We start from the raw sequence: 18232 nt of genomic DNA, 5'->3' as shown, positions 1-18232 counted from the left end.
GTAGTTAAATCTGGAGAGAGAAAAATATCACAATCAAATTTACATGAACCAGAATTTTGTGAAAAAAAGGGGATCTCTAAGAACAAAAAACACAACAGTCCAGTCAGCAACATGCTGGTAAATCTGAGCACGTCTGTGCAGCATCTTATGTTGTGATGGAGGAAGAGGACGGACACCTTGACCTTCATCCATCTGCTGGTTCCTGCTAAGCAGACAACACTTCTTCATACCACATGTGCATGTTTGCAGGAGAGACTGAGAGGGCTAAAACAGATGAGCCAAACACTAGATCCTCTGCAACAGGTCTGAAAGGAGACAAGAAATAACCAGATATCCAGATCATTTAGGATTTCATTCTAAGGACTCTTGTGGGAATCCTCTATGGAGGACACTCAGAAAAACATCCCCAAAAACCATTGTGTTGAGATGCTCAATAACCCCCTTTGTGAGCGTCCAGCACACCACAGGCTATAAAACATGTGGGTCCATGACTGTCTGAAAACGGGGGGGGCAGCGTCACAAAAAGTGTGATTTTTCACGTTTTTCTTTAAATCAGTCGATGTCATTGTTTAAACTCAATACGATGTCAGAACGACGTGAGCAGAAAAAGATGCAAAACAATAATAATGTGCATCAGCAGACGAGAAAGTGACTTTGACTGTACGACCACAAAGACCCTGAACGCATCGGCGCCCAGGGAACTGTTTGACCATGTGGGCGTGTGGAGAAAGACAGCAAACCTGCTGTTCGTACAGCATGAATGACTGAAATCAGAGGGTTAGGACGGATATATGAAAAATGGGGAATTCTCATTTATAATAAAAGTTGAAGCAAAAAACCTGAAGAAGGAAATATCTTCAGTTTGTCATTGAATGCTTGAGTCATATTTATATGTTGTGATTGACGATAATGGCAGATGGAAAATTAAAGGTTTCCTCTTTGGTCGGATTTTAAAAATCAACATCAGATCTACCAGAGTTTTTTAAAGAAGTCTCCGAAGAGGCGCCTGTCTTCTCATCCCCACATAATGAAGCACATTCTGGACCCATCCTCCTCCTGGCCCTGACAACACGGCTTTGTATGAGCGCCACTCACAAGGGGGGAGGACAGTGTTCATTTGGAGAGCATGGCCGGGGCGTTGCCTCAGTAATCCTCCCCCCTCGTCACATCTCTGCGACGAGAGGGGAGGATTACTGAAGTGGAATGCCAAGAGGAAAAACAACCCAGTAGAGCTACGATCCTGCCTGACCTTAACCCCGCTTTCCCTCCGCTCTCTGCTCCTCTCTCACTCTGCATTTTCACCCTTTCTCCTTTCTTGCTCCTTTCTCGTTTCGTCTGGCTCTGATCACAGAAGAAACATCAGAAGAATTAGATGAGGTCGTCTGATGTGCATCACTTCTTAGTTTTGTTTGGTTTACTGTGAAAATCCAATTCTGGTTTATGTGAGAAGATGTGGAGATGACGATTTGATCAGGTTCTACTACCAGTATGTCTGTTTGCATTCTTCGTCCACAAGGAAAATTATTGTTTGATACTAAAGTTGTTCAATATAAAGTAATAGTGTAAATCTCGTAATCAGAAGATGAAATAAATAAAAATTTTCAGGTCCTGACCAGGGCAATGATGCGCCCTAGTGGACTGGGTATTCACTGGAGATATCAACCCCTCCCCTCCCATGTCCCAGCACCTGCAGGTCCCAAGAAGGCCAAGATCACATAGGCTGTGTCAAAATTCCCTCCCTAATCCCTAATTATTAAAAAAACTATATAGTGCGGGACTATCTAGTGCCGCGGATTGCAGGAATCAGTTCTTTAAGATCATTGGGACAGAAGTCAGTTTGAGGTCTGTGTTTCACCATCAAACCAGGTGGAATATTAAAACCAGGACTTCGAGAGTTCAGAGCTATGTGCTACAAGAACCCCAAGATTTGGTTCACCCAGCCTCCTTGAGTTCAAGTATTCTCATAATTTGGATAGGTCATTAGAGTTTTCACCCTTTTAGGTGTTTGCAGAAAACCAACATCTTCTCTTTCCCTATCAAGAACAATCAGCATATTCTTCTAGTTCTGCAGTTCTTGTCAGGCGCTGCCAGAGAACCTAGAGGGATTTCTGGAATCGACCGCTCCAGAACCAGTGAAGGTTTGCCAGAGTCGAAAACTGCAGTAGGGTCACTGCTCCCCGAGTACAGGCTGGGGGACAGTGCATGGCTTCCTTTCACACATATGCTTCTTAAAGGAGAACCCAATAAGCTTCACCACCACTCTGATGGATCTTGCAGCAATTGAACAGGTCCCACCACCAGGCTCGGCACTGGGCTGCATGGTGCCTTAGGCGAAAAATGAATTTGGCGCCCCCTGCAGGGTCTTAGATTTAGACATCCAAGCTGGGGCTTAAACTGGAATAATCTGTTTGTAGGCACACATGCTAATTGATTGTGCCACCATCTAGCCAATGCTTAAGAAGAAAGTAGGAGTATTTTCACTGTCAAAGGTGTTGGAAAAAAACAATAGATTGCCAGTTGTCTTTTTCGAAAGTTTTAAAGAAGAACTGACAGCGGCAACACAGTGCGCTTCTTTACTCCCCTCAACCCAACTTAGACACCAGCAGCGAGTTAGGAAGGGAGGGGCGCTGCTCTGCAGTTATTGATGACATCAAACTTTTGAGTTATTTTATTTAGGCTTTTAATTATTACTTCATTATTTGGCACCCCCTTTGGCAGATGGCACCCTAGTCAGCCGCCTAGGTTGAGTATGCCCAGGACCAGCCATGCTCTCCACCACCAAACCCATGTGATCAAGGTAAAACCAGTGAAAGTCCTCTGCAGGCAGCATCAGACAGTCCTGCAGCAACCCGTTTCATGGATGGTGTCTCAGTGTACGGGGGTCTCTTGGATCAGCAAAATTATTCCTGTCTTCACATTTTCCCAGGAAATGAAATTTTTCTTGTTCAGCTCTGACCTGTTTTAACATGGAGGTCTGCCAGACAAAAAGCTAGACAGTGAGCAAAGGGGCTCAATGAAATACGACTGAGCAGCTCACCTGCTTGTTTAAAGGAAATGAAAGCAAATACTCTGAAAGAAGAAATAGCCTTGGGCTCCTCTCAGTATCTGATACGAACCGTTTTTAACAAAAAGCCAATGTCAGAACCTCCAAAAAGAGACAGAAATCATCATCAGTGTCTTGCTGTCAACTTCCTGGAGGATTAGCACTCTCACTTTCCCCTTTGCTTTGGCTGAAACCGCAATCTACACAAGAAATAATACAAGTGTTTCATCTTCTGACCACAGTGGTGAAAGATTAATGGTGACATATTGAGTCGTTAAGTCATTCTGACCCCAAAGCTCATGGCGTGTTTTCAGAACAGGGATTCTAGGACTGTGTTCTGCCCACCCTTCTCTCTGTCAGGGTCAGCTGTTTCCACCCAGAGGCAACATCAATATTCACATCAGCAGTGACCTGGATCTTGACGCCATAATGAGAGCTGTGCTCCCCGCTTCGGCGTGCAGCTGGGGCTCAACAACCTCCGTGACATGGTGCTGCCTAGCACATCATCCAGCAACAACAAAACTAAAGATGGTTTCCCACCATCTATTGTTACAGCAGCTTTTTTTTAAATTTAAATTGGAGAAAAGAAGCTGAAAAACATGGTTTCCATGGTGATGGACAGACTGACAGCTGTGGTTAGACAGGAATCTTTGTAGAACCCTATCTTTGCAGATGACACTGTGATTTGTAGTGACAGCAGGGAACAGGTGGAGGAACATCTAGAGAGGTGGAGGTTTGCTCTGGCAAGGAGAGGACTGAAGATCAAATGCAGCCAGATCCATAATCTGTGTGTAAATGAGAGGAACTGAAGAGGATCATTGAGGTTATAGGGAGCAGAAGTGGAGAAGGTGGAGGACTTTAAGCTCTTAGGATCAATAATTGAGAACAACAGTATGCAGGAAAGAGGTGGAGAGGCATCTGCAAGCATTTTGAATGGGTAGAACAAGGTTTCAGGTTTGATGTGTGACTAAAAAGTGTCATCGAGAATGATAGGAAAGGTGTAGCAGACTGTGGTGAATCTTATTAATCTTATGTTTGCTCAAAGAAATGTAAAAAAAAAAAACAATTGGTAAAAATGTATTTCACTCTCAGCAACTAAAAGTGGTGGTGAATTCAGTCTTAGAGAAATGGTACGTTTGTAAAAATGAAGAGCAGAAATAAGCAACATATATGTGGTCGGTGTATACTTTTGAAATATGTTTAAAGTTAAATGATGCTGGATTTTTGTCAATAAATGATGTTTTTGTATTTTTAAAGCATGTTGGTGGGTGCTAAAATTCCATATTCATTCTACCTTATTGAAGATCTAACACCAAAACTCTTTTCTTCCTAACCAACACGTTTTAAGTGTTTAGCTTCTGGTAAAGACCCACTCCAATGAAAATTGTGTTAGTGGTGTTTTTAAGATGTTTTGTGACATTGTTTTTTTTTGTTGTTGTTGATGGAGGACATATATACAAAGAAAATTAAGATTAAAACTGCATTTGTGAGTATTTCTTTATTCAAATTGTTGTGAATCAGGAGCAGAAGAAAAAAATACCGTTTGAAATATAGTGGAAAATATGCTTAAATAGAAAATGTGCTATAGCCCACACGCTCCAAGCTCCAGTCCACAACTGGGAGAGGAAATGGTCTGTCTTTATCAGAGGCCCACTGCAAGATCCTATAGATCCTCAGCCCGTCACAAGGAAACTGTACCAAAAGGCTGTAATAGTAATGATTTCTGGTAAGTTTACACCAAGTACAGCTAAATGTGCTTCGGTGGTTCACTTGAAGAAAATACAGCAAACATTATTTAATATCAAAGACTACACAAATAACACAATAGTCACAAAAATTCCCCAAGCTATCAGCAAATGATGAGCAGATTATTGCTATATACTTTACAAAGCATACACTTCTCTAAACTTTTCTGTTTTGTGGTGCACGGTTTTTCCAGTTCTCTCCACGACTGACTATATGTTTTTATATTTAATAAACACAGGAAGTTGATTTCCCTCTCTGGGCATCCTCACAGCTGCATCCATGGTTTGGTAGACCTGTCAGAAACAGGTTCAAAGGGCTGGGATTTATTAAAAAAAAAAAAAAGAAAACAGCAGAATTGATATTTTCCTCTGATGAGTCCAAATGATGGAGTATGGACGGATTTGATAACTTTAAAAAACTATCAGATGAAACTTTCACATTTTCCATTTATGCACATCTAAGAATAAACAAGAGAAGTTCAAATTAAAACTTTGGAAAACTATTTAACAACCGTTTCCATTGCTGCTTTTGATGTGTCTTAGCTTACTGTTTGAACATTTCACATCTCACCCTTGCATTGTTTTTTTTTTCACTTTTTCTAAAGACATTCAGTAACTTAGACTGTTGGACAGAGGTGCCTATCGTCACCTTTATACTTTTTCTGACTCTTTCACATCACATTCAGAATAAAAAATGATTTGGTTTTCATCTCAAAATCCTAAACTCAAACTTTTTTTGGTCTTCAACCTAAATTGACCCCAAGTGTGTGATGTGGTTATAAAACCGATGGAGATCTTCTGATGTCATAAAAGACTTCCTCCAGTTCGTCTGGGGAGTGAACTAGCAGACACAAACGTCACACTGTGACGACAAGCACACCAATCCACACAGTACATGCAGTCCTATTAAAGCAGTGAAGACTACAGAAAAACAGACAGCAGACTCATCCTTTGAGCATTTTTATTTTGAAATACTCTAAAACTCAGCCTGTTTTTTATTAAAGTAATTTAATAAAAACTGTAAACACAGATGAACTCAGGAGGACGACTGTTTGTGGAGAACCTTTCACACTCAAAATGAGCTGTTTTTCACGAGGACCGCCATCGAGTGCTGATAGAACCCGTTTCATCGACTCTCAGAAGCTTAAATCACGTAAATATGGCGAGTGGGAAACATGTTTGAAGCCTGAGGCGTATCTGAGGGTCAAACAGGTCTTAAAGGTCCTTTCTGAGGAGGAAAAAAAACCCTCCAGGGGCTCTGTGATCTTCCAAGCTGGCTCCAGCAGCATTTGGAGGCTGGCAGGAGGTCATTCTGACTCCTCACAACAGTTGGCGTGGAAAAGTGACCTCCATCTGCTGGACTCAGTCGAGCTGCTTTAGATTCACACATGTCAAAAACGCTTCCTAAAAAATATAAAGTCTACCAGTCTATGAACTCAACAGACTACAGGGTTTTGGAACAAATCTCCTTGATCTGAACTTATACGTTTTTCCATCCTATAGTATTATTTTAAGAATAAAGGTTTAAATATTCAGCTAATTAGCTAAAAAAAAATCTAAAATGAAATGTGCTTTTTAAATTTTTATTGAGACTTCTTCTTCAAAGCTCACATTTGTTTTATTTCTTCCTAAAAGGAAAAGCTTAAAAAAATTCACTTATAGCCTTTTGATGTCCAAAGGTGTAGGAATAGAAGCATTCAAGAAATGTAGTTTTTAATAAGTGTGTGCATGTGTGCCCACCATGGACTGTATATAGAGAACCAGAAAAGTATCTGTGACGTAAATTGTAGAATACGCCTTACCTCCAGCTCCACCAAATTAAAGCCAATCCCTTTTTCCGCAATACAGAGGTATCCGAGTTGGCCTGGTTCAACATTTCACTGGCAACTACAGTCACCAATCAGGAGTGAGCTTGTTTGAAGGCCACACCCCTTCTATTGAAAATGACTTGGGAGAATCTGTCAATCAAATGTTCAAGGTGGGGCCAGTGGGTACCACATGAGGGGTCTGATTGGTCAGCTTATAACTTGAATAACTTGAAATATAGAAAAGTCTGTATCATACAAAAATAAAGGTTTTTGAGTTCATAAGTGTGTTATAACGTTAATTCCTTACAAAAACAACCACAAAGTGATCAATTCATTCATCTCTAAAACCCCGCTCTCTGAGCACCAGCCCCTTCCAACCACAAAAATGACTGGGTCCTCACATATATGAACGTGGGGAACAGCCCCTTCCAGGAAGATTCTGCGCTGCCAGTACCGTTCCCAGGCTAACACACACACACACTTTCTCTGCAATTAGTTACATGCTTTCATTTTAGCATTAACTGATAAGAAGTGGTTCCTCTTGCACCTAAATCTGCAAAGACAACAACGGCTCGATACCGAGGCAGGCTCTAGGGTGATGTCATGAAATGGACGGCACCCAGAAGGAGTAAAAGGCGGAGCCTCAGAGATTAAGTCGTCTTACTTCCTGGTTGGGAAATACTTCCCAAAATGACTCATATTCATTCTTCAGTGTGCCCAAAGTAATATGTGATCATAGATATAGTTTACTCTGAAAAGCTTAGGATAGTATTATATAGGCCCTTTAAAAAATAGGATTATTAAGAAGAATGACTGAGAAATAACGGTTTATTTCTCCCTAAAAGTCTATGGGATTTTGGCTTCTCTGAACCAGCAGGTACTTCCTGTTTGGAACCTGAGGGGGAGGGGTCACTCAGTGCAGTTCTCATATACAGTCAGTGCCCCCCCCCTCCAAAAAAAGCCTACCATCAGAAAAAAACTGTAATAAATTATTTAATGATTTTCCATTTCAAACTTTTGAATGAAAGAAGAAGAAGGTCAAAGGTAACTAGTCTGAAAGGGATTACATGAGAAGACAGTTTGTAGCTTCACCGCAAAGTCCAAAGAATGAAGTATGAAAACACTTTGGGGTAGTGGAACCCTCATCTGGTCTCTGACAGACTCCATGTTGCCCATGAGTCTCTCTCAGCATATAAACACAGCAGGGCTCAGTCCTCGACGTCGGCCATCTTCCTCTTGCGGTAGTTGAGGACCAGGCTGGAGGCGGTCAGCTGAGAGGCTCGACCCTTCTCCCAGCTCTGGAAGCCGTTCAGACCACTCTGGCCGGCCTGGAACAGGGCTTTCTCCAGACAGTCCAGACGCTCCAGGAGAGAGGACGTGTCCTCGTTGTAGGCGTTCTGGGAGCAATCCATGACCCGCCTGAACCGGCCGATAAAGGTCTAGACAGAGGACAGCAGAAGCAGCTGATGAAACTGTAGCATGCTGTGAAGACTACAGGAGATGCTGAGAGAGCCACATCTAACATCAAACTCCAGACATGCGGGACAACATCCATAGAGGAACCCTCATTGTTTGATGGGAGGAGCCTCTCACCCTCAACTGGACACCTGAGTCAGTCCCTCTGCTCAGGGGTCTTCACTCAAACCACAAACACCAGCAGACCTGAGGAGAGGGTCTGTGTGGAGGAGAGACTGAGGTGAATCTGCCCGGTAACAGCTGAGCACTCAACCTGCCGGCTAGTTTCTGATACAACTGCACCCTCTGCTGGCGCTGGTTGAATTTGCAGACGTCTGCACCGACTGACCAGGACTGAAAAGAAAACCTTTGGGACAGAGATGTCCCCATCAGGAAGGTTTGGCCCTGATCAGATTCAGAGTAGCTATCTATGCAGAGTCCCAATCCGACACTTTCATAACACATTAAAAAATGAACAAATTCAATAAACACATCCAGGTTTTTTCTCCTATTTTTATTTTATTAACCATCTTTTATCATTTAACCTGTAAATAGTGCACTTCTGTGAAGTGCTTTAACAATCAAGTAAAAACAGTGCAACTATCACCTTGTAAAAATGATTAACTAAAGTATTGACTAGTAAAAATAGGTGATAATGAGTCATACGAGAACATTTAGTGACTAAAGCTTTGGATCTTCATAACTAGTGAACACGTTTCATATTTTGATGAAAAGTTCTTAAAACTCAACGATGACTTTCTTCCAAAGTTGTTGTTGTTGTAGCATGAATATGGTGATGAGTTTTCATGACTGGATCTTAGCAATGGAGCCATTTATTAGTTTCGGTTGTTTTAAGTGAATATGGGATTCTTTATTTCTTCCTCTTCATGAGCGGACTTTACATTTCAGGGCAAATTAGCACAGTAGTCGATTCTGCTTAACTGGGGCTCTGCCAAAAATAAATCAAATAAGGCTTTTCAAACTATAACTTGGGTCTTAAGGGTTTAAATCCACTGCAGCCGTCTCACTGCCATCTATATCAGCAGCAGGAGAGCACCGTTCTCATTAAAAGAAACAAAAACAACTTTTTTTTTTCTGTTGAAACGTCCTTGTATGTTATTTGCATTAAGACAAACCAATACAGACACTTTAAAATATGTATTAAAATAGTCCCAATCTGTGAATATCTCACCAACTTTACTAAACTGTATTTGTGCGCCTGCTGCTCAAATTAATGCAGCAATGAAATGTTGTGATCCTTTTATAATATGCAGACTTATAGCAGAGTTTGTATCTGGCATAAAAAGATAGACTATATACGACTGATCCTAAGAATGGGAATAAAACAAATGTCTAATCCCTGATCAGGATAAACACCCAATCTTGACAGTCTGAAACTACGTGATTGGGCCTGATTCCCGATCACATGATTGGAAATTGGGGCGTCCCTAGTGTGGGATGACTGAGTGAAGACTGAGAGACAGGCCTTCTGTCCAACATCAGTCTGAAGGGACAGATGAGCTTCTGAAGGACACTCTGATGCTCCTATGAACACAAAGGACTATAAATCCTTTGAAATTTGGTTAATAAGTAGCTTACCACAAATCTCTAGAGGAGATCTGCATAGAGGAATGGACCAAAATACCAACAAAAGTTTGTGAAGACTTACAGAAAACATTTGACTGCTGTCATTGCCAACAAAGGTATAAAACAAAGTATTGAAATGAACTTTTGTTATTGACCAAATACTTATTTCCACCATAATTTACAAATAAATTCTTTAAAAAACCAGACAATGTGATTGTCTGGAATTTTTCTCTATTTTTGTCTCTCATAGATGAGGGTTACCTATGATGAAAATTACAGGCCTCTCACATACTCATCATCTCCCGCTGGCTCTGGGTTACGTACCTGCAGCAGGGTCTGTGCGATGTCGGTGTTCTCTGGACTGTCAAAGTGCAGCATCTGTGATCCCAGACCATAATAGTAGGGTCCCATCTTATGCAGGTTTACCACGTTGGGGTCAGCGGTGAACACCGTCCTCCAGCCCTCTCTGTAGACGTTTGGGAGCTTTACAGAAAGCACTCTCCTCTTCCTCTCATACAGACCTTTGGACAGCCACAGAGGGAGCTCCATTTTGGTTCCCTGAGACATAGAAGGAAATTACAAAGGTTATTTTAGCAGCTGCTTTCTAATACTTCAAGCATCTTTGATTAATTGTAAAAGTATTTCCAGTGTTTTTTTTATTTTATTTTTCTGATTATGCCATTTTTAGTCAAAATAAAAAACAACTACAGTTTTCTAGGACACGGTTGTCGCAGCTGTCCATTAGAAATTCCCCTCTGAGTTGTGGGATGGATTCTTGGCATGGCGTAAGCCCTCCCTCATTTCCCATCATCCCTTTGTTTACACTATCTCTCCCGCTAGCTTACAGCTCCTTACAACTCCAAGCTAACATTAACGGTACAACAACAATATTGAGCAATATCGGAGCTATCCATTCGTACAGTTTGAAACCAGATTCCAGCTCAAACGAGGAAAACAAAGACGTTAATGGATCTATTTGTCTGTAAGTGGAAGCATCGAGTTTGTGTTTCACCCAGCCTATTTTTTATGTCACAAATAAAAACCTCATTTTTTCACCTGCTCATGATTCACAATGATTTGAATAAAAAAATACAGTTTTAATCTTAATCTTATTTACAATATGTCCCCATCATGAGAGATGTGCAAAAGAACATGTAAAAAAAAAAACACAATTTTAACTGGAGTGGATGTACAAAGTTCAACATTCTTCTCTTTAGAAGCATATCTTGAAGTCGAGATATTTTCCTTCACAAAGTTTGACTTTAAATGTGTTGTTGCTGCTTGTGATTAACTTCGTTCATTTCAAGCATGTATTTCAAGAATAAAATTAGGTTCATGTGAAAATATGACCTTATGTCTTCTAGACCTTTTGACGTGTTTTCTGTTTTAAAAACGAGTGCGTGTGAGAATCAATGCAACATAGTATGTCTGTATGTCTCTTAATCTCCTGGGGCCCATTCAAGAAGCAGGTTTAACAAATTCAGAGTTCAAACCTGCAGTCAGTTGACTGACTCGGAGTTCGTAAGCTCAGAGTTATCAGTTTCAGAGCAGCTGAAAAAAGTTTGTTCAATCAACTCTGAGTAGTTGGACTCAGACTCAAGTGCGAGCATCGTGACCATTAAAAGCCCTGAACAATGGGGCAAAGACATTACAATTCACCATGGCAACAGGAAGAAACACCATTAGGGCTTCATACTTCACGGAGACAAAAATTGATGTGTTCCTACAAGCATATGCCGACTACTAAATTAATAGGTTAATGCGGAGGCCTTAACCATCTGGCCCAAAGCTGAGGTTGTTTCCGAGAAGTGCATTCATTTCTGATAAAGCATACTTCTAGGATATTATCCCGTTCATGCCATGGTCATCTTCATTAGAAATAAATATTGAATCAATTATGAGAATTTCACTTTTGTTGTTTTTTTAAGTTTAAATCATTCTTGACAAAAAGTGGGCTATTTGATACATGGTGCAACACATTGTCATGGTAACTGCCACAGGAGCCGGCACCGACCTCTTCTGCAGTGGCCGATTGTCATGATTGGCTAAATAAAGCATTAGTTCAGAGAAAGTTCACCTCTTTCTGTTTGTTTTTACCCAGATAATGAAGCAAAAGTTCATTTCAAAGAAAGAAAGTCTAAACTCTACAGCTCCGGAACCAGCCTGCAGGGTAAATAAAACCGGCCCTCCAGATCATTTTATATTATCATTATTAACGGCCCGATGTTACCTTGTATAATTGTGACAGGATATATTTTATGAAAAGCAAAATCTTTTGGGATATTTATAAGATTTGTTTTTTTTTATATATATATATATAAAATGAAATACAAAAAAAAATAATTTGATGCTTTTTTTTTTCTTTTAACATGTACTTTATTTCCAATTTGTATAATTTTGACATAATATTTTATTATGGAGAGCAAATATTTTAAGTTATTTAAGGTTTAAGTTGATTTATTCTGGAATAATATTCCTGTCTGCTATTATTCATATTCATGTTAAAAAGTTACATTCTTAAAGCTTTAACTATTTAGTTTTTGTATGTGTGTGTGTGTTCATAAACTCAAAATTTCAACAAAACCTGCTTCATGAAATGGGGCCCAGCTATTGCAAGGAATGGTTTTTATTTACAAAAAACAATTTTTTAAAGACCAAACCACTTTTTTTTAACTTTTCATAAAGAGCTCCGTCTTTATTTTCAGTCACTATATTATATGAAAAAGAAAAATGGCTAGACATGACTTGGTTTTGTTAAGAAATATAAACTTAATGAGAACCACTAGTTAATGTTGTTGCTGTTGTTATTGCTGTTCTATGTAATGTAACTCAATTGTAAATAAAGTTATTTGAAGAAAAAAAAAGTATCTCCGTGTATCAACAGATAGTTTCTCGGTTTGAGTGACACCGCCGCCATGATGGTTCTGACCTCCGGTAAGTCCTCCGAGTCGCTCGAGCGGTCCAGGAAGCCGAGCCGGGGGAAGGCGCATTCAGTCCGGACCGGGAGTCTCTGGTGAGACAGCAAAATGTCGTCGAGCGACAAAAAATTCTCCTCTGTTCCAACTCCGGGTGGAACGGGGTGGTAGGACTGCGCGTCCATGAGGGCAGCGCGGATACAAAAAGGAATTTACTAAAACAAAGATATATGGAGCAAAGGAGTTCTTTAACGCTTCAGCCTCAGAAAGCATCTGCACTTCCGCTTCATTTTCAGTGTTGGCGCCAGGATACGTCATGAACCAATCAGGACGCCCCAATGAAATCCAGACCAGACCAATGGATGCAGACTCAATCGAACTAAGCCACAAGAGTCGATGTTTCCAAACGGATTATTTCATGTTTTTAAGCGGTTTAAAGTCAATTGTGGCATGTATAGAGGCTGATATATAATTGTTCCTATGTAAAAAAGATACAATACTCATTTTGTTGTGACTTTCATCAGTTAATTGACTTAGTAACCTATTCAGAAATGTTCTGAATAAATGTATGTTTTTACCATCAGAACACAAAATATGAACAGCACATAATTAAAGTTTTATTGTAGTAATTAATGTAAGGACAGTAACTATGATAGAAACAATTAAAAAAATAAGTGATAACACTAAACTACACTACAGTCAACCTTGAACCTCAATTTAGAGAAAAAGGAGAGGGAACCTAGCTGCAGTTTTTAAATATTCCCAACCTTCATCTGCCACTCTTGATCACTTTAAGTAGCTAAAAAGGTTAAAGGTTATCATAGCACAGAGTAGCCTTTGGTTTCCCCATCAGCTGGGTTACCATCAGTTCAGGGAGAACATCATCTTTTGGCATCACAGACTATTTCGTTTGCCTTTTGTATTAGTTGTCCCATGTGTATCAAAGTAGTAGTAAGCTCCCTTAAAACACACATATTAGCAAGTGAGAGGACATGAATAATGAGGGGTTACCTATCATGATTCATGTATAGCTTTCATTTTAAACAGGACAGATAACTTTATTTTGGGCTCAGTGTTTTTGAAGAAGCTGCATCAGATCTGTTCACATAACAGCTACGGGATCAAGCAGTTTTGCAGGATATGATTCTGAGTTAATTAACTTTACCAAACCAAAGCAGTGGTCTGTCTGTGTCACGCGCAAGAGTGTGACTTTTTTCTCAAGAGACGTCTCATCTCACCACATTTGCATTCCTCGCAGACTGAGCATGTTCCTTTTCAAAGCTCTACTATTTTTATGCTTACTTCTCAGTCAGATGCTTTCATCAGCGAGAATATGAATAACTGAGGGCGAGCACCATCAAATGGGAAAAGAACTGGTTTATTATAAAAAACAAAGACCTTAAAGAGCCAGGTACTCATCTGATTCACAGCTTGCACACTTTTTGTAGACACCAAGCTTAGTTCTTAGTTTTTTTTTTTTGTTTGTTTTTTGGCAAATGCAATGGTTATAATTTCCTGCGATGCTTTGGAATTGATCTATGTACATGCAGAGAAGCTCAATGCTGGAAGAAAAGCTGGATTCTGATTTCTTGCTCTGAGGAAGGGAAGGAACCATATTTGATTCACAGCAGAATTCTAGCTGATGCAGAAGGAAAATCCCCACAAAATCCAGATCCATAAAATGGTGAATAATTCTGAGTGAGGCAGTTTATTTCCACTCCTCTCTCTGTGTTTGGTATTCATCTTCCGTTTGCCTCACATTTAGGTGAACTTGCTGGATGTTTCCCTTATGGCTGAAAATGTAAACATGATGAGATGAGCTGAACAGACCTGATATAGACTAACTTATCTCAGAACAAGTAAAGAAAACAGAACAGATTAAAAAAAACATTTTTAGGAAAACACATAAATTATGGTGCGTTAAAAGGTGGAGATGGACAAAAACACTTTTACATTCATTGAAATGAATTTATTTTAGTGATATATGATTTATTGAAGATGCAGAAGGATTATGGCTGCTGTTCTTTAATTTTCCATCACAAATTTACTCTTAAATGTTTACAGTGATTGTTGGAGGAGGTATAGTCAACACAAACAGGAACAGTGAGCATTTTCTGCTCATGGAGATGCACTATTTACCAAAAGTATTCACTCACCTGCTTTGATTCACATATGTACTTAAGTGCCAATCCATAGAGTTCAATATGATGTGGGTCCTCCTTGTGAATCTATTCCAGCTTCAACTCTTCTGGGAACCACAAGGTTGAGGAGAGTATTTATAAGACTTCTGGACCATTCTTCCAGAAGCTTATTGGTCAGGTCACACTGATGTTGGTGGAGAAGGTCTGGCTCTCAGTCTCTGCTCTAATTCATCTCAAAGGTGTTCTATGGGGTTCAGGTAAGGACTCTCAAATTCAGACTCTGTCCTCCGTGTCTTTATGGATTTTGCTTTGTGCTCTGGTGTACAGTCATGCTGGAAGAGGAAGGACCTCTCCTAACTGTTCCTACAAGGTTGGGAGTACAAAATTGTCCAAAATGTTTTGGTATCCTTTAGTATTTCACTGGACCTAAGGTGCCTGAAAAACAAGCCCATACCATCATTCCCCCTCCACCAAATTTCACACTTTGCACAATGCAGTCTGAAATGTCCCGTTCTCCTGACAATCTCCAAACCCAGACTGGTCCATCAGATTTCCAGATGGAAAAGAGTGATTTATCATTCCAAAGAAGGCGTCTCCACTGCTCTAGAGTCCAGTGGCAGCGTGCTTTAAACCACTGCATGCATGCTTTGCAATGAACTTGGTGATGTGTGGCTGGATACAGCTGCTCAGTCATAGAAACCCATTCTATGAAGCTCTCTGCGTACTGTACCTGGGATAATCTGGACGTCACATGAGTAGGGACTCATGACTGATTACCTGGTTCAGGTGTGTCCAGCCAATAAGAAGATGCCAGAGCAGGGGATGAAGCAAAACATGCAGGAAGGTGGCACTCGAGGCCCAGGGTTGGCTACCCCTGATCCACAGGAATTAAGGCAAGCAGCTGCAGCAGCGGCCTTCTGTAGGCGGACTGACATTAGTACTTTGATTTGTGAACGATCTAAGAGGAGGAAACAAATACAACCAGATAGGACATTTATAAAATAAATATTGGTTACAATTGGTTAGGTTACCCTTTATTATTTATGTAAAATTGTTTTAAACAACATTCAGCAGTCAGCTTTGTTGTTCTAAACAAGCCAGAAGCAACTCATCACACATTAGCATAAAGAACCCCAGTAGATGCCAAATTAGACACAAAAGCTAGCACATTGCCAAGATAATAGCTAAACTCCAAAATAGCCTAAAACTCCCCAGTAAACTAAATTAGCCAAACACGTTAGCATGTTGCTAAGATATTAGGTAATTTTTTTTAAATTACTATAAAAGCATATTCCATGAATATATTTAAAGGTTTGTTGCTAATCAACTTAATTTTTTTTTAATTTAAAGACTTTCTCATATATTTTGCTCAATATTTTAAAAACTCTAAAGTTTATGAATACCAAAAATACAAGCAGTAATGTCCTGAACAAGCTGAACGTTTTGAAACAAAGATTGCTGAAACGCTGAAAGTGTGATTGAGATTTTACGTGTAGAAAAACGGACGGACAGGAGCAGGAGAATCACTATAGTGTGAATGCTTACTAAGCATTCACACAATTAAAAGGTATTTTTAATTTTTTACGTGTTTGCAATTATGCATTTTTAAAAAATGAATCTCAGTAAATTCGGACCGGTTGGTTGATCATTTTAAGTTGGTATCCAGGAGCCCGTCTGAAGGGGGAAAGCAGCTTCCAGGAAAGGGTTATAGGAAGCACAAGACAATTCTAGCAGTTTTGCTTAAGACATTTCTCAGTCACACAAATAAAGGGTAACATCAAGTTTTGGGTTGCTGCAACCTGTTTTTGGTCCTCATAGAACTATTCCAGTCTCTTCAAACAGACATCAGATCTGTGGTTTTCTACCTCGAGAATCCCTCATTTTGTTTTTATAGACTTTATAGGTATTTTCAAATGTATTACTGATCTAGAAAGTTTTTCAACTAATTCAAAGGCACTCCCGGTCATTGGTAGAAAAGCAGACACTAAACTGTCCTGACAGAAGTGCTGTGTTGAATGACATCAGAGACACCAGCGGAGGAAAGTGTTTAGACCGACTCACAGAGGAGGAGTGCTGAAACTCATCTGTCATCTAGCACATTTTATTCCACCATTTGTTTACAGTAGCTTTGTAAATGCAGTTTGTTGGTTGAGTCTTCACACGTCATCTCTTGGCATTCTGAGGAGTGAGCAACACCTCACATGGTTGAATATTAAACAAATATTGTTAAATATGAGCAGATGAATAAATAAGCTCCGTTCAGCGGAACTGCAGTTCTTTTGGGGTTCTGAGTGGCTCCCAGTCGCACACAGGCAGAAACACAACATGGGGGGCGACAGCAGCACAGACCAAGAGGCGCCTCCTGAAATGCAGACAGTCATGGATGGATTATGAACAAACCTGCCTCTGGCACAGCACAGACCCAAAGAGAAGCAAGAAGACTACAAACGCCACGTTTGAGAAAGTTCTGTGCTTTTCCTGCATCTCCATGTCTGTTTCTCATGGAACGCTGTCTTCCTGTTTTAGTAACTGTATCACCGGTGAAGACCGACATCGCTCTCAAGGGTTTTTGATGCTGAGTCTGTTTCTTCATTGCTGTCATGATGTGACTCTGTCTTCATTTTGTTTAGTGTTAATGTCAGAAAATAAAGCTCCTCATTTTCTTATCTGTTCATTTTACTTTGTTCTCTAACTGCCTTTAAGTATTTTTTAAAACAAACTTCTCAGTCTGATCCCTTTTGAAGCCAATTTTTTAGCTTCTTTAACTTTTTGTAGTTTTTTCTTAAACTATTCTATACTTTACTGTATTAAAGATTTGTGTTGCTGTTTGAGGTCATTTTTCTAAAGACTTGAAGCATTTGGAGTCGAGTCTTTTACTTCCATTTGTAGTTATTGTGTGTCTGCAGTTAGTCTTCGTCTCAGAAGTAGGGTTGTAACGATTAATCAACTGAATTTCTATTTCTACGATCCAACCGGATCGATCTGTCTGTGGTAGGATGTTTATTGAATTTATCGCAGGTATTTATCTCGGGTTGAATTTTTGACTACAGATGTCCTGGATCGGTTTTATATCAGTGAATAGGATCGTTCAAAATGAACCGACTGGTTTCTGCAACCAAAAATGATGATATGAATCGAATCTGCTGAAGGTCACAGCCTTACTCAGAAGTGGCTCAGACTGGAATTCTCTAAAGCGTGTGTAGCTGAAGTGGTGTTGATCATGAGCAGATTTTGTTTTGGATTTTGCATGAATTAATTCTAGTGGCTCTTGGATAAACAACCCTTTGCGGTTTTGCGTCTCTCCGGCTTCATTTTCAGTGGGTTGCAGCTCTTTGGTTGATGATCATGAGTGTCGTGGAATCACAGTTTTCGTCTCCATCCCTTGTGATCCTTGTTTGGACTCTGCAGTTTCTCTGAAGCTGAGTCTTTGTGGTCGACGTTCTAGGGCCTGTTCCATAATCCCTCCATGCAAACAGTCATGTGAACAGAGAAACACACACACACTCACTCTCAGCAACGAGGCCCTCCCCAAGAAATT

General features: G+C 40.1%; 1 protein-coding gene across 1 annotated transcript; it reads right to left on the bottom strand.

Moving 5' to 3' along the window:
- Positions 1-7573: 7573 nt before the first annotated feature.
- Positions 7574-12905, bottom strand: gins3 (GINS complex subunit 3). The gene is made up of 3 exons (XM_024258666.2): positions 12568-12905; positions 9963-10196; positions 7574-8035 (listed from the first exon to the last, which is right to left on the bottom strand). The coding sequence occupies exons 1-3, from the start codon at positions 12736-12738 to the stop codon at positions 7805-7807; spliced, it is 636 nt and encodes a 211-aa protein (XP_024114434.1). The 5' UTR covers positions 12739-12905; the 3' UTR covers positions 7574-7804.
- Positions 12906-18232: the final 5327 nt, after the last annotated feature.

This window comes from Oryzias melastigma, linkage group LG6 (assembly GCF_002922805.2).
Source record: "Oryzias melastigma strain HK-1 linkage group LG6, ASM292280v2, whole genome shotgun sequence".
Lineage (NCBI taxonomy): Eukaryota > Metazoa > Chordata > Actinopteri > Beloniformes > Adrianichthyidae > Oryzias > Oryzias melastigma.
Note: the sequence above shows the minus strand (reverse complement) of the source record. Positions and strands in the feature narration are given on the sequence as shown.

Excerpts from the sequence above, each read along its gene's own strand:
- gins3 (XM_024258666.2), bottom strand. The coding sequence starts at position 12,738 with ATGGACGCGCAGTCCTACCACCCCGTTCCACCCGGAGTTGGAACAGAG. Across the intron at positions 10,197-12,567 it reads ACTCGGAGGACTTACCGGAG|GGAACCAAAATGGAGCTCCC; the intron begins GTCAGAACCATC and ends TCTATGTCTCAG. Across the intron at positions 8,036-9,962 it reads TCGCACAGACCCTGCTGCAG|ACCTTTATCGGCCGGTTCAG; the intron begins GTACGTAACCCA and ends TCCTCTGTCTAG.